The following is a 13,218-nucleotide window of genomic DNA, read 5'->3' as shown; positions in this document are numbered from 1 at the left end:
GGGCCTGACGATGACGTTGTTACAACGTTGAAACTAGTTGCCAAGATAAAATCGACACCTTTCATTTTTAATATAAATTTATACCAGCTGACGTCCCACTGTCCTCCATTTCAACTATGGATGTACGAAGATTAATCCAGTCTGTCGATCGTTGTAATTTTTGGATTTTTCAATGTCAACTAAATCTTTAAATTCTTTCTGCATGCTATTGCCAATATGCAACACCTGTCGATTGTGCGAACGCAAACAGATATTGAGAATCCTCATCTCTCTCTTTTGTCATTCCCATTCATTTTTAATAGTTTGTGACGTGGATCGCTAGGCTGTCTCTGCGCAAACAGCCACTGGACCTGTGAACGTCCTTCTGCCACAAAGAAATGGCGAAGCGTAAACAGCGCTGGCACCAGGATTCTGCCGAACTGAAGAGCTTTGTGCCAACCGAAAAATGCCACACCTCAGTACTACATGAAATGTCGTGCTCTGCCGAGTACTTCGAGGAGGAACGAGCAGAGCCTCAGTCCGCACGCGGCCCGCAGCCGCCACGCGTTCGGTTTGGCACAACGTGGCCGCCCCTACACTAAACTCCCTATTTGTGCATCTGATTGCCTTTAAGACAAAGCTCTTCACTGCATAAACGTTTCTAAAGTCAAAGAATAACTATATTTTCCGTAGAGTAATTATACTGCTCTTCACATAATACTCTTCAAGTAAAAGAAACATCGCACAGCACTGTAAATAAGCAGATTAATCCTCACATTTCAACATTAACACTCATATATACTCTTGACATAAAATTTCTGTGTTTGAACAAACTAATATTGTGAAACTTTTATACATACAACCAGTCTGCTTCACAATCCGTAGCTATTTTAAATAATTTATTTCTTATTAACAACAGTTTTCGTAAAACAGTCTGCCTTGGTGCAATCAAAATTTCCACGCCAGTTTCTTACCTATATAAAACAATGACTGGCGTTTTATAGAGTTCATTCAAAACTTCAATTACTGGTGTTGGCCTCCAGACGCTCCACGTCCTTCGACCCATTGTCGCGCTGCTGCCGCCGTCTATGAGGATACTGCCACGTACGTCGTTCCCCATCCGTTCCAACAAATGCCTGCCAGAGATTGATTTTGCTACATCATTTATCAAACACATTATTACAAGGTTCATCCCCCACTTGTAGCTTAATTCTGTTGTTCAGTAACATTTTTTCACGCCATCCTAGGCTTCTTACTTAGTTACAGGGGATAAGTATTTACTTAAATAAATTTTTTTTAATATAACACATTTTAAATAGGACTAAAAACTATAAAATAATTTCTCCCAGTCCCATCCAGTTTCTTATCGCCATACACATGGCTCTGAAAATTTGTGTGCCAGTATTTTTCTTTATAAATCTTACAAGCATTGTCATAGCTATTAAAAATTCACAAGCACAAATTTTCAGGACTATCCGTATAGAATCAGGAATCTGTAAGGGGTAAGAGAAATTATTTTATACTTTTTAGTCCAATATAAATAAATGCTACATTCAACAATAATTTTTATTAACTAATTACTTTCTGCTTTTTAATCTTGTATGTGTGACATTTCTCAGTGGACTTTAAGAAATTCTATGAAACTATATTTTTTATTCAAATAATTATTTACATATATACTAACTCTTTATCCACAGCTTCACCCATGTACGTGTATGTCACATATATTGCGGGAATCTCCTCCTCCCCCTGTCTCCACCTTTTTCCTCTCCTCCCCCCCCCCCCCCACTTCCTCTCTCTGCTCAGCTGTAACCACGAGCTCCCATAACGCCTGGAATGTGTTCCGATACTACCTGCACAACACGCCTGTCCCGCAGGGCAGCTCAGTTGTCTGGAGTTACCAACCTTTTTCACCCCCACCCCTACCGAACAGACAGACAAGAAAGAGAGTTATTACTGCATTGCCATCTAGTTTTGAAAATATCAGGTATCTAGCTCATCTGGAAACAGGGTTAAAATCAAATTCAACATTTGTAGCGAGCCGATAGGCCAGAAAACGATCTCATAATGACATGTTAAAGGAGCACGGAAGCCCAGTATGGGCAGACCGTCGTACTTTGCCGTGGTGAGCGCTGTTAAAGTAACGACCGACAGTAATGTAGAGACACACATCAGTTACAAAGATTTTTGTCATTAAATGTCACTACATATAAACGTTTTTTTTTTTTAATTTATTGTGGGCTCTCCTCTAGCACAGTATAAATGTCAACACAAATCACACTTTGTTTTATTTCTTGTCTCTTCTCCAGGCCGGCCGGTGTGGCCGTGCGGTTCTAAGCGCGTCAGTTTGGAACCGCGTGACCGCTACGGTCGCAGGTTCGAATCCTGCCTTGGGCATGGATGTGTGTGATGTCCTTAGGTTAGTTAGGTTTAAGTAGTTCTAAGTTCTAGGGGACTGATGACCTCAGTAGTTAAGTCCCATAGTGCTCAGAGCCATTTGTCTCTTCTCCGAATAAAACAACAATGCCTGTAATTGCACTACACAGTGAAAAAAATGTGCTACCACGTACATTATTGTTAATGTGAACTCATGTAAATAGTGTAACGAACTGTTGTAAAATAGAACTAATCCTTCCACTCAGCTCATATCACTATTTAATTAGCCCTACCCACCTTCTAAGAAACGTAGGTGGATTATACTAACTATTGTCAGGACGTACAGTTTCCGCATGGCATTTGAAGCCACAAGATTAACGTGGTTGGCAATCGAACGCCAGCGATTCTTCATATGGTGGATACCGAACCGCGTGAAATGTACGGCATGTGGCGGGAAGGAATTGGAGGCTTACGAATACCGCAGAATCGGTCCGAGTCGTTCACGAACTGCATTCTGTAAAGATAAGAGCGGGACCTGTAAAACGCATTTCATTCTCCCGTGTGACTACCGGCTTGGCCCGCAGAGAATAAGACATTGGAGGAGTGCGAAAAGTACCTAGTCGGCACAAACCGTATGCTGAGAAGAAGACAGGCGAGCAACGAAAGCTACGGTCGCAGGTTCGAATCCTGCCTCGGACATGGATATGTGTGATGTTCTTAGCTTAGTTAGGTTTAAGTAGTTCTAAGTTCTAGGGGGCTGATGACATCAGATGTTAAGTCCCATAGTGCTCAAAGACACCAACGAAACTTTTCCTTCGCTCCAGGTCCCCTGAGCTAACGAAATGGAGGAATACAAGAACTACCAACTCGATCCAAGTTGGACAAGAAAACACGTGAGTAACGAAACGTTTCAGGCAAACGCAACGATACATAAAGTGTCGTGGAATACTCCTTACTCCGAAGAGGACGCCTCCTACTCGTGAAAAGATAGAACTCGGAGCTGCAAAAGGACGTTTAGAAAGCAAGAGCATTTTTGGCGCGGGTCGAGCGTACAGAGTTTTTTTTTTTTTTTCCTTTTGAGGGTAGTTTCCGGAGACAACGGTTGGAGCAATGGCAAGAGTACTCACCGGCAATCCGAAGGTCGTGAGGTCGCGCCCCTTTGTGGAAAAGATTTTTCCTTTCTAGTTTTCAAACTTTACTTTACTTACACTGCAAACAAACTCAGATGATTCTCATTATATTGCATTTATTAAAATTTTGATAAAGGACAGGAAAAGGAAAGGCAAAGAGAAATTTTGTCAATGAGTGCATGCGAAATATAGGAATGCCGCTGCAACTTCATCAAATTTGGGAAACTTACAACAACCTTATAGAAAAAATTTCCAGTAATGTGACGATGCCTTACCTGCAGCGGAACAAATTTAATTCCGTTAACTGGCGCGTGGGAAGGATAAATAAATTCACAATTGTATGATGAGACTTTTCAAGATTCAGAAGGATATTCAGGTAAAGAATTTGATCAGAATGATTCTAAACTGTTCATCTCTCCTCGAGAGAGGCAAAGAAGTCACATCCCGAGAAGACTGTGTTGAAATACATTCCTTTGCCAACATTTAGTGAAATGATGCATTGCTTGTTGTTTGATACTACACAGTCCGATGGGAGGGACTCTTTTACGAATGTTAATTTGTTTTCCGTAGGGTACGCAGTGGTGGAGAGTAGCCAGTGCCAACACTCAGAGCGCCGAAGAACAAACAGACAGGGAACTCATTGCCTGACAGTATGCGAGAGGACTCCAGGAAGCACCTGCTTCAGCACTTAGCCGAACAGACAAGACACCCTTCGGTAACGAGGCTACATATAGTAACTCCACTTAGAGGTTACACAAGAACGCCTTACAGGCTGCTACTTTGCATAAATGTAATATCTGAAGCGGAAAAATTAAACATTAGCCCAACCAAAGGCGCTGAATGTCTCATATTCAGTCATGACTGCTGTAAAGCCTGCGCCTTCCTCAGAGTTAGGCTATTCGATCTGCATCACTAGAAGGTCGACTCTGCCGGTTGCAGGATGCCCTGGTTAATACAACGAAGTATCTACAGTCGCCACCACCTTAGGGTCCACTGCATATGAGTCTGCTGCCGTCTGACTGTGAACGAAACATCGACTCTGCGAGCTGCACTTCTGCCGGTCACAGCGGTGATTGACTGTAGATGAGGGGTGGGCCAGTCTTCTGTGAATGAAGAACCCATCTTCCCATGTGCTAACTATTCAACTTGGGAGCTGGACACCTGCGCCGCCACTCCTGGGCAGTACAACTACTGCCTCACTAGCTGTCGCTGGGACACCCTCTCCAGCTGTCCGTGTCGCTGTTGAGACTTCGGCCTACACGTCATCTCGACAACTGACAGCAGGGGCATGCAGATTTCTGGCACTAAGCCTAAGAACTGCTTCAGTCAGCGAGAGCGTTGAGGCTCTGAAAGATGATCACAGCTACCCTGGGCTACATCGATGAGCCGGCTGCCGAATCATCCTAATGCTGGGTCGCAGCACTGACCCCTGACGACGCCAGAGCCTGCGAATTCCTAGCCTGGATACTCTGCACCTCCGTGCAAAGCGGGATCAGCACGGCCGCTGCTAGGCAGCGACGGCAAAAAACGGAGTGAATGTAAAACTCTTTCTAAAAATGACTGTTAATTGAAAATAATCTATCATTAGCACCACGGCAGTCCACAGGACTCCACAATACCACCACAGTACTTACGCTTGTCTGCCGTACACTCATTTAGGAGGCTGCATCTGGCCGGCTCCTACAAATTTGGGACTGACAAGCGGCCTTCAAGTGCCCTGGCGGCTTCACATCTGAATGCTGAAGCAACTCCATGGGGCAGTTTGGTGATCGCGAATCAGTAGTCGTCCAGCAGCCCTTGTGCCCGTAGCACGAAAGTCGTGTGCCCACTCGGCGTTTAAAAATGCTTAACATTTTCGAAGTCAGCAGGTCTTTCGAGATGAACCCAGTTACGTTTCAGATACGGAAAGACAACCAACATCGAAAATACATTTCCATGCGCTGGTGTGGAATTCTGCATGGTCACATTCCCGTTTACTTAGCGAGTGCTGTTGGTCACTAAGCGAGCACGTGTTTGATGGCAAAGCCTCTCACTGCGGAGGTGGTGTTTTAAGACTTAGAGGACGGAGGGCCTGATACTGGTCACAGTATCAGATAAATCGCTGATACGGCGATTTTCACGTTTTTCTCTGAACTTTTTGTAGCATGTATTATTGGACAGAACTTAGAGCAGTTTACAGTTTTTGTGAAGGCAGTACATCTACATACACACTCGGGAGCCACCATTCGCTGCAGTGCGGAGGATAACTTCTACCACTACTGGTCAAAGCCTTTCATGTTCCACTCGCAAATGGAGTGACGGAGAAACAACTGTATATACAACTTCAGCTGAAACTTCCAGGCTGAGAGGTATATAGAAAGAACACTCACACGGATCGATACCTCCACAAGGAATTAAACCATCATCCTACGCAAAAAAAGAGGTGTCATGGAAACTTTGGTGGACAGAGCCAATGAAATCTGCGAGCCGGCTTACTTGCAAAATGAACTAAATCACTTACGGTCAGCCTTCATGAAAAACGGATATACCAGCAAGGAAATTGATCGAGCCCTCGAGCAACGAAGAAAAAAAGCCAGAATTCCAGAGCAACAACGGTCACCTATTGGAGAAGTTTTCCTACCGTTCATTAATAAAGTCAGGGACCGTATCGGGCAAAATCTGGCCAAGTATGGGATCGAAACAATCTTCAGACCCACCAAGAAGATTAAGGAATACTTAAGAACTGAAAAAGACGCCCGACACCCCCTAGCAACACCTGGGGTATACAAAATTCCATGCAGTTGTGGACAAATGTATACTGGAAAAACGAAAAAAAGTGTAAACACCCGCATAGCCGAACATAAAAGAAACTGTCGCTTAGGACACATCGAAAAATCGGCCGTAGCTGAGCATGTTTTTCGAGATGGGAACCACGAAATTAAATTTAATGAAACAAGCGTTCTAGCACGAACATCCAATAATCATGAGCGCATTTATAGAGAAGCAATAGAGATTCACGAACACCATAATAATTTTAAGAGAAAAGAGGAAGTTTTAAAGTTGGACAAAATATGGATGTCGTGGTTGCGCCAGCAGAATGACAATCGATTACTCTTAATGGAGAATGATGACGCCTTCCAAAGATAGGCATACCGTCGGCATGACGTGACGAATGGTGGTGCCCTCTATGCGCTCTATAAATGCGAGAATACCTGGAGCCTCAGTGGCAGTAGCCGGAAGACCTCAGAAGATGTCTCCCGCAGATGGAGACGAAACGTTGGGTAGAAATTTGATACATAGACCACGGCCTCTCAACCCGGAAGTTTCAATTGAAGACAACACCGGCCGTGAAACCCTACATTGTATGTCTATACACCTCCCTACGAGCCCTAATTCCCCTAGTCTTCGTAGTCCTTACGCGAAATATACACTGGAGGCAGTAGAATAATTTTGCAGTCGGTCGCAAATAACGGCTCTCTAAATTTTGTCAATAGTGTTTCGTGAAAAGGCGGTCGTCTTCCCTTCAGGGATTCCCATGCGAATTCTCGAAGCATCTCCGTAATACTGGCGCGTTGATCGAACCTGTCGGCAATAAATTTAACAGCACGCCTCAAAACTGCTTCAACATCTTCCTTCCACCTGATCTGGTGGGTATCCCAAACGCTCGAACAGTACTCAAAAATGGCTCGCATTAGTATTCTACTCGCGGTCTCATCTACAGATGATCCACACTTCCCATTCGCCTTTCCTACTATCGTCCTTACGTGCTCGTTCCATTTCATATCGCTTTGCAACGTTACCCCCACATATTTATCCGACACGACTGTGCCAAGCAACACACCACTAATAATGTACTGCCGGCCGAAGTGGCGGTGCGGTTAAAGGCGCTGCAGTCTGGAACCGCAAGACCGCTACTGTCGCAGGTTCGAATCCTGCCTCGGGCATGGATGTTTGTGATGTCCTTAGGTTAGTTAGGTTTAACTAGTTCTAAGTTCTAGGGGACTAATGACCTCAGCAGTTGAGTCCCATAGTGCTCAGAGCCATTTGAACCATTTTTGAATAATGTACTGAAACATTACAGGATTGTTTTTCCTAATCATGTTTGTACTTTTGAAGCAGCCTACTATTCATCACACCAAATGGAAAGTGCAAGTCACCCTGTGCCTTCCTACAGTTTTTCAGCGACAACAATTTGCCGTACACTACAGCGTCATCACCAACAGCCGCAAATAGCTGCTCATCTCGTCTTTCAGATCGTTTATGTCCATAGAGAACAAGAGCGGTGGTGCCATCACGTTTCCCTGGGGCACTCCTGATGATATCTACATCTACATCTACATCCATACTCCGCAAGCCATCTGACGGTGTGTGGCAGAGCGTACCTTGAGTACCTCTATCGGTTCTCCCTTCTATTCCAGTCTCGTATTGTTCGTGGAAAGAAAGATTGTCTGTATGCCTCTGTGTGGGCTCTGATCTCTCTGATTTTATCCTCATGGTCTCTTCGCGAGATATATGTAGGAGGGAGCAATATACTGCTTGACTCCTCGGTAAAGGTATGTTCTCGAAACTTCAACAAAAGCCCGTATCGAGCTACTGAGCGTCTCTCTTGCAGAGTCTTCCACTGGAGTTTATCTACCATCTCCGTAACGCTTTCGCGATTACTAAATGATCCTGTAACGAAGCGCGCTGCTCTCCGTTGGATCTTCTCTATCTCTTCTATCAACCCTAACTGGTACGGATCCCACAACGGTGAGCAGTATTCAAGCAGTGGGCGAGCAAGTGTACTGTAACCTACTTCTTGCGTTTTCGGACTGCATTTCCTTAGGATTCTTCCAATGAATCTCAGTCTGGCATCTGCTTTACCGACGATTAATTTTATATGGTCATTCCATTTTAAATCACTCATAATGCCTACTCCTAGATACTTTATGGAATTAACTGCTTCCAGTTGCTGACCTACTGTACTGTAGCTAAATGATGAAGGATCTTTCTTTCTATGTATTCGCAGTACATTACATTTGTCTACATTGAGATTCAATTGCCATTCCCTGCACCATGCACCAATTCGTTGCAGATCCTCCTGTATTTCAGTACAATTTTCCATCGTTACAACCTCTCGATATACTACAGCATCATCCGCAAAAAGCCTCAGTGTACTTCCGATGCTATCCACAAGGTCATTTATATATACTGTGAATAGCAACGGTCCTACGACACTTACCTGCGGCACACCTGAAATCACTCTTACTTCGGAAGACTTCTCTCCATTGAGAATGACATGCTGCGTTTTGTTATCTAGGAACTCTTCAATCCAATCACACAATTGGTCTCATAGTCCATATCCTCTTACTTTGGTCATTAAACAACTGTAGGGAACTGTATCAAACGCTTTGCGGAAGTCAAGAAACACGACATCCACCTGGGAACCCGTGTCTATGGCCCTCTGAGTCTCGTGGACCAATAGCGCGAGCTGGGTTTCACACGATCGTCTTTTACGAAACCCATGCTGATTCCTACAGAGTAGATTTCTAGTCTCCAGAAAAGGCATTATACTCGAACATAATACGTGTTCCAATACGTGATATCCTTGTCTCCGATCAACCGTCGCCGTCAGGGACAGCGTACTAGGTTCTATTATTCACGAAGTTTTCTAGACATATCTGGGAAGTTATTCAGTATGCTCGTTAACAGTATGAGTGGGATACTGTGAAAAACGCTTTCGGAAATATATGAAATCTCTTAATGCTGCTACGAAGCGTCAAAAACCAAGAGAACTGGTCACAAACTCTTAATCTATTTAATGAGCAGATAATTTTAGTAGCTATATAGAAAGTATAACTGAGGATCGGTTTACATGAGGAGCGTTTTTTCATACGTAAAGATGTAGTTAGAATCAATGAAAGGTATTCGTCTTGTTTCCGAAAACAAAAGTTAAAGTTGAGCTGCAACTTCGCGGATAGCGTACAAGCAGCAGTGTCTACATCTAAATGATTACTTTACAATTCACACTTGCATGTTTTTCAGACGGTTCTAGAAGCACTTTCAGACTATTTTTTTTATCGTTCTACTCTCAAATGGCATGGACAAAAAATGAACGCCTGAACTTTTCTGTGGTACCTGTTATTTTATCAAAAATGGTTCAAATGGCTCTAAGCACTATGGGACTTAACATCTGAGGTCATCAGTCCCCTAGAATTAAAACTACTTAAACCTAATTATCCTAAGGACATCAGACACACGCATGCCCGAGGCAGGATTCGAACCTGCGACCGTAGCAGCAGCGCGGTTCCGGACTGAAGCGCCTAGAACCGCTCGGCCACAACGCCCGGCTGTTATTTTATCACGAAGCTCTTTTCCCCCTACGTAGGTGTGGATCAACAAAATATTTTCGCATTCGGATCAGAAAGCTGATGATTCGAATTCGTGAAAATATCCCCCCGCAGTGAATAACGTCTTCGTTTTAACGATTGCCCCCCAGCTCGCTTATTACGTCCGTGACATTTTCTTTCCATTTCGCGATAGCACACAAAAGGAGCTGCCCTTCTTTGAACTTTTTCCATATCCACCGTCAGTGCAGTCTCGTAAGGATCCATACCGCATAGCAAGCCTCCAGAACCACCGTCAGTGCAGTCTCGTAAGGATCCATACAGCATAGCAAGCCTACAGAAAAGAACGGACAGGGGGAGTGCAGAAAGTCTCTTTAGTAAATCTGTTGGATCTTCTACATGTTCTGCCGAGAAAAGGCAGTCTTTAGGTTCGCCTTTCACACAACACTTTCTATGTGATGTGGTTGTTACTAACTGTAATCCCTAGGTATGTTGTTGAAACCACAGCCTGTCAATGAGTGTAATTTATCGTGTACCTGAGATTTAATGGATTACCTTTGTACTCATGCGGAGGACCTCAAGCTTTTGCTTGATTAGGATCAACTGCCACTTTTCGCACGACGCACATGTCCTGTCTACATCATTTTGCAGTTCATTTTTATCTTCTGATGAATTTACTAGACGGTAGCAAAGAGGGCGGCTCTGACTGTCTCTCGAAATGTCTATTTACATAGTTTAAGAACAGGAGAAGGCTTGAAACATTTCCTGGGGGATTCGTAGGTATCGCTTCAGTTTCACTAGGTGGCGTCCCGTCAATTACTACGAACTGTGACCTTTCTGACAAGGGAACCTCCCCATCGCACCCCCCTCAGATTTAGTTATAAGTTGGCACAGTGGATAGGTCTTGAAAAACTGAACACAGATCAATCGAGAAAACTGAGTAGTCCATGCGCAAGATAGGCAACATCAAGGATAGTGTAAGGCCAGGAGCGCCATGGTCCCGTGGTTGGCGTGAGCAGCTGCGGAACGAGAGGTCCTTGGTTCAAGTCTTCCCTCGAGTGAAAAGTTAAGTTTTTTATTTTCAGACAATTATTATCTGTCCGTCCGTCCGATGCGAGGTAACTGCGCCGTAGTATGGGGACGCTACACCTAAACAAACATCGAAACACACGACGTCAGTCGATTACAGCGCACGGAAGAGAGAGTATTCCTGCTAACGAGGCTCCCTGGCTGGCAGCTGACTGTTCGCTACTTTGGACGAGAGTGCATTAAATACGTGAGATGCATTCCGTGGGCAATATGAATCCACCAAATACAGCTCGCGACTTGAATAACAAGTTCAATGAATATTGGAGAGGCACGTCCTTTCGTCTACTAATCGCACGGTTTTGCGGTGCGGTCGCAAAACACAGACACTAAAGTTATTACAGTGAACAGAGACGTCAATGAACGAACGGACAGATCATAACTTTGCGAAAATAAAGAAAGTAAACTTTTCACTCGAAGGAAGACTTAAACCAAGGACCTCTCGTTCCGCAGCTGGTCGCGCTAACCACGGGACCACGGCGCTCGTGAGTTCATTCTATCCTTGATGTTGCCTATCTTACGCATGGACTACTCAGTTTGCATATTTTGCTTATTTTTTTCATAGTTCCACACAACCTCTTCCTGTCTTCTCGATTGATCTGTGTTCAGTTTTTCAAGGCCTATCCTCTGTGCCAACTTATAACTAAATCTGAGGGGGGTGCGATGGTGAGTTTCCCTTGTGAGAAGAAACCACGGATCCAGCCGCGCAGCTGAAACGGGGCTGCACAACCTCATTGTTCCTCGGCGTGGACATCGGAAACAGAAAAAGCGGACGCGGTGCTCTCGGTATGCCCCGGCTCCTCCGCGGAGTGGATTCGAGCCAACTGCGTGTGGCCCTCCAGTTCCTGGTACAGATCTCTAAACGGACGCGAGCGAGCAGGGGGCGCCGGCGCGTTGATTGCCTCCATTTCTGGCAGCTCAGTGGCACACAGAAGCGAGCGACTTTTTGTGATCGGCTTCGGACTCACGCCCCCTGTGAGTAACCTCCGCGCGGCGTCTACCTCAGGGGGCCTTTCTCAGGAAGCAGCGACTCACCGGCATGACGCACAGTTCTGCCACCAGGTGTTTCGCTACTTCCGCTGGCAGCTACTTTACCAGGCGCCTGTCTCTCATTTTGCCCTCACTGATCTTCTGTCGGACAAAAGAGATAGGACATAATCCCGGCCTCAAGGCTGAAAGCTAGTTTAAACACTACATTACTACAGCTATGCACGACTCCGAAAATTGTTTAACGCAACCGGTCATTAGGCACCCATGCTACATGCATTCTAAACCCCCTATCTTAATACGTACCTACAAGTATTTTTCAAGCACCCGCGGACATTAAAATTGTTTTCGCCTGACGGTAGGCTTGCGCTTCGCCTGAACTAGTCTGCTCCACATCTGCTACTCTGTGAATAAGTGCCTGGCAAAGGGTTCTTCGAACTACCTTCAGACTACTACACTATCATCCCGCTCTCCAACGGAGCTTGAGAAAAATGAACACTAAAATCTTTCCCTACGAACTCTGATTTTATTACGATGATCATTTGTTCTTACGTATGTTGGCGACAGTAAAATGTTTTCACATTCAGAGGAGAAATTTGGTGATTGAAGTTTCGTGAAAAGCTCTCGCCGCAAAGAAAAACGACTATGTTTGAACGACTGCTATCCCAACTACACTCCTGGAAATGGAAAAAAGAACACATTGACACCGGTGTGTCAGACCCACCATACTTGCTCCGGACACTGCGAGAGGGCTGTACAAGCAATGATCACACGCACGGCACAGCGGACACACCAGCAACCGCGGTGTTGGCCGTCGAATGGTGCTAGCTGCGCAGCATTTGTGCACCGCAGCCGTCAGTGTCAGCCAGTTTGCCGTGGCATACGGAGCTCCATCGCAGTCTTTAACACTGGTAGCATGCCGCGACAGCGTGGACGTGAACCGTATGTGCAGTTGACGGACTTTGAGCGAGGGCGTATAGTGGGCATGCGGGAGGCCGGGTGGACGTACCGCCGAATTGCTCAACACGTGGGGCGTGAGGTCTCCACAGTACATCGATGTTGTCGCCAGTGGTCGGCGGAAGGTGCACGTGCCCGTCGACCTGGGACCGGACCGCAGCGACGCACGGATGCACGCCAAGACCGTAGGATCCTACGCAGTGCCGTAGGGGACCGCACCGCCACTTCCCAGCAAATTAGGGACACTGTTGCTCCTGGGGTATCGGCGAGGACCATTCGCAACCGTCTCCATGAAGCTGGGCTACGGTCCCGCACACCGTTAGGCCGTCTTCCGCTCACGCCCCAACATCGTGCAGCCCGCCTCCAGTGGTGTCGCGACAGGCGTGAATGGAGGGACG

The 13,218-nt window shown here is 45.5% G+C and overlaps 1 protein-coding gene across 1 annotated transcript in view; it reads right to left on the bottom strand.

Moving 5' to 3' along the window:
- Positions 1-11,784, bottom strand: part of LOC124788750 (tRNA dimethylallyltransferase-like) — a 604,197-nt gene extending 592,413 nt beyond the window's left edge. Inside the window, exon 1 of the mRNA XM_047256031.1 lies at positions 11,669-11,784. Within this exon, the coding sequence (XP_047111987.1) occupies positions 11,669-11,784 (116 nt within the window). The remainder of the gene's footprint in view (positions 1-11,668) is intronic.
- Between the last annotated feature and the right edge of the window lie 1,434 nt (positions 11,785-13,218).

This window comes from Schistocerca piceifrons, chromosome 3 (genome assembly GCF_021461385.2).
Source record: "Schistocerca piceifrons isolate TAMUIC-IGC-003096 chromosome 3, iqSchPice1.1, whole genome shotgun sequence".
Lineage (NCBI taxonomy): Eukaryota > Metazoa > Arthropoda > Insecta > Orthoptera > Acrididae > Schistocerca > Schistocerca piceifrons.
This window is presented reverse-complemented; position numbering and strand designations above follow the sequence as displayed.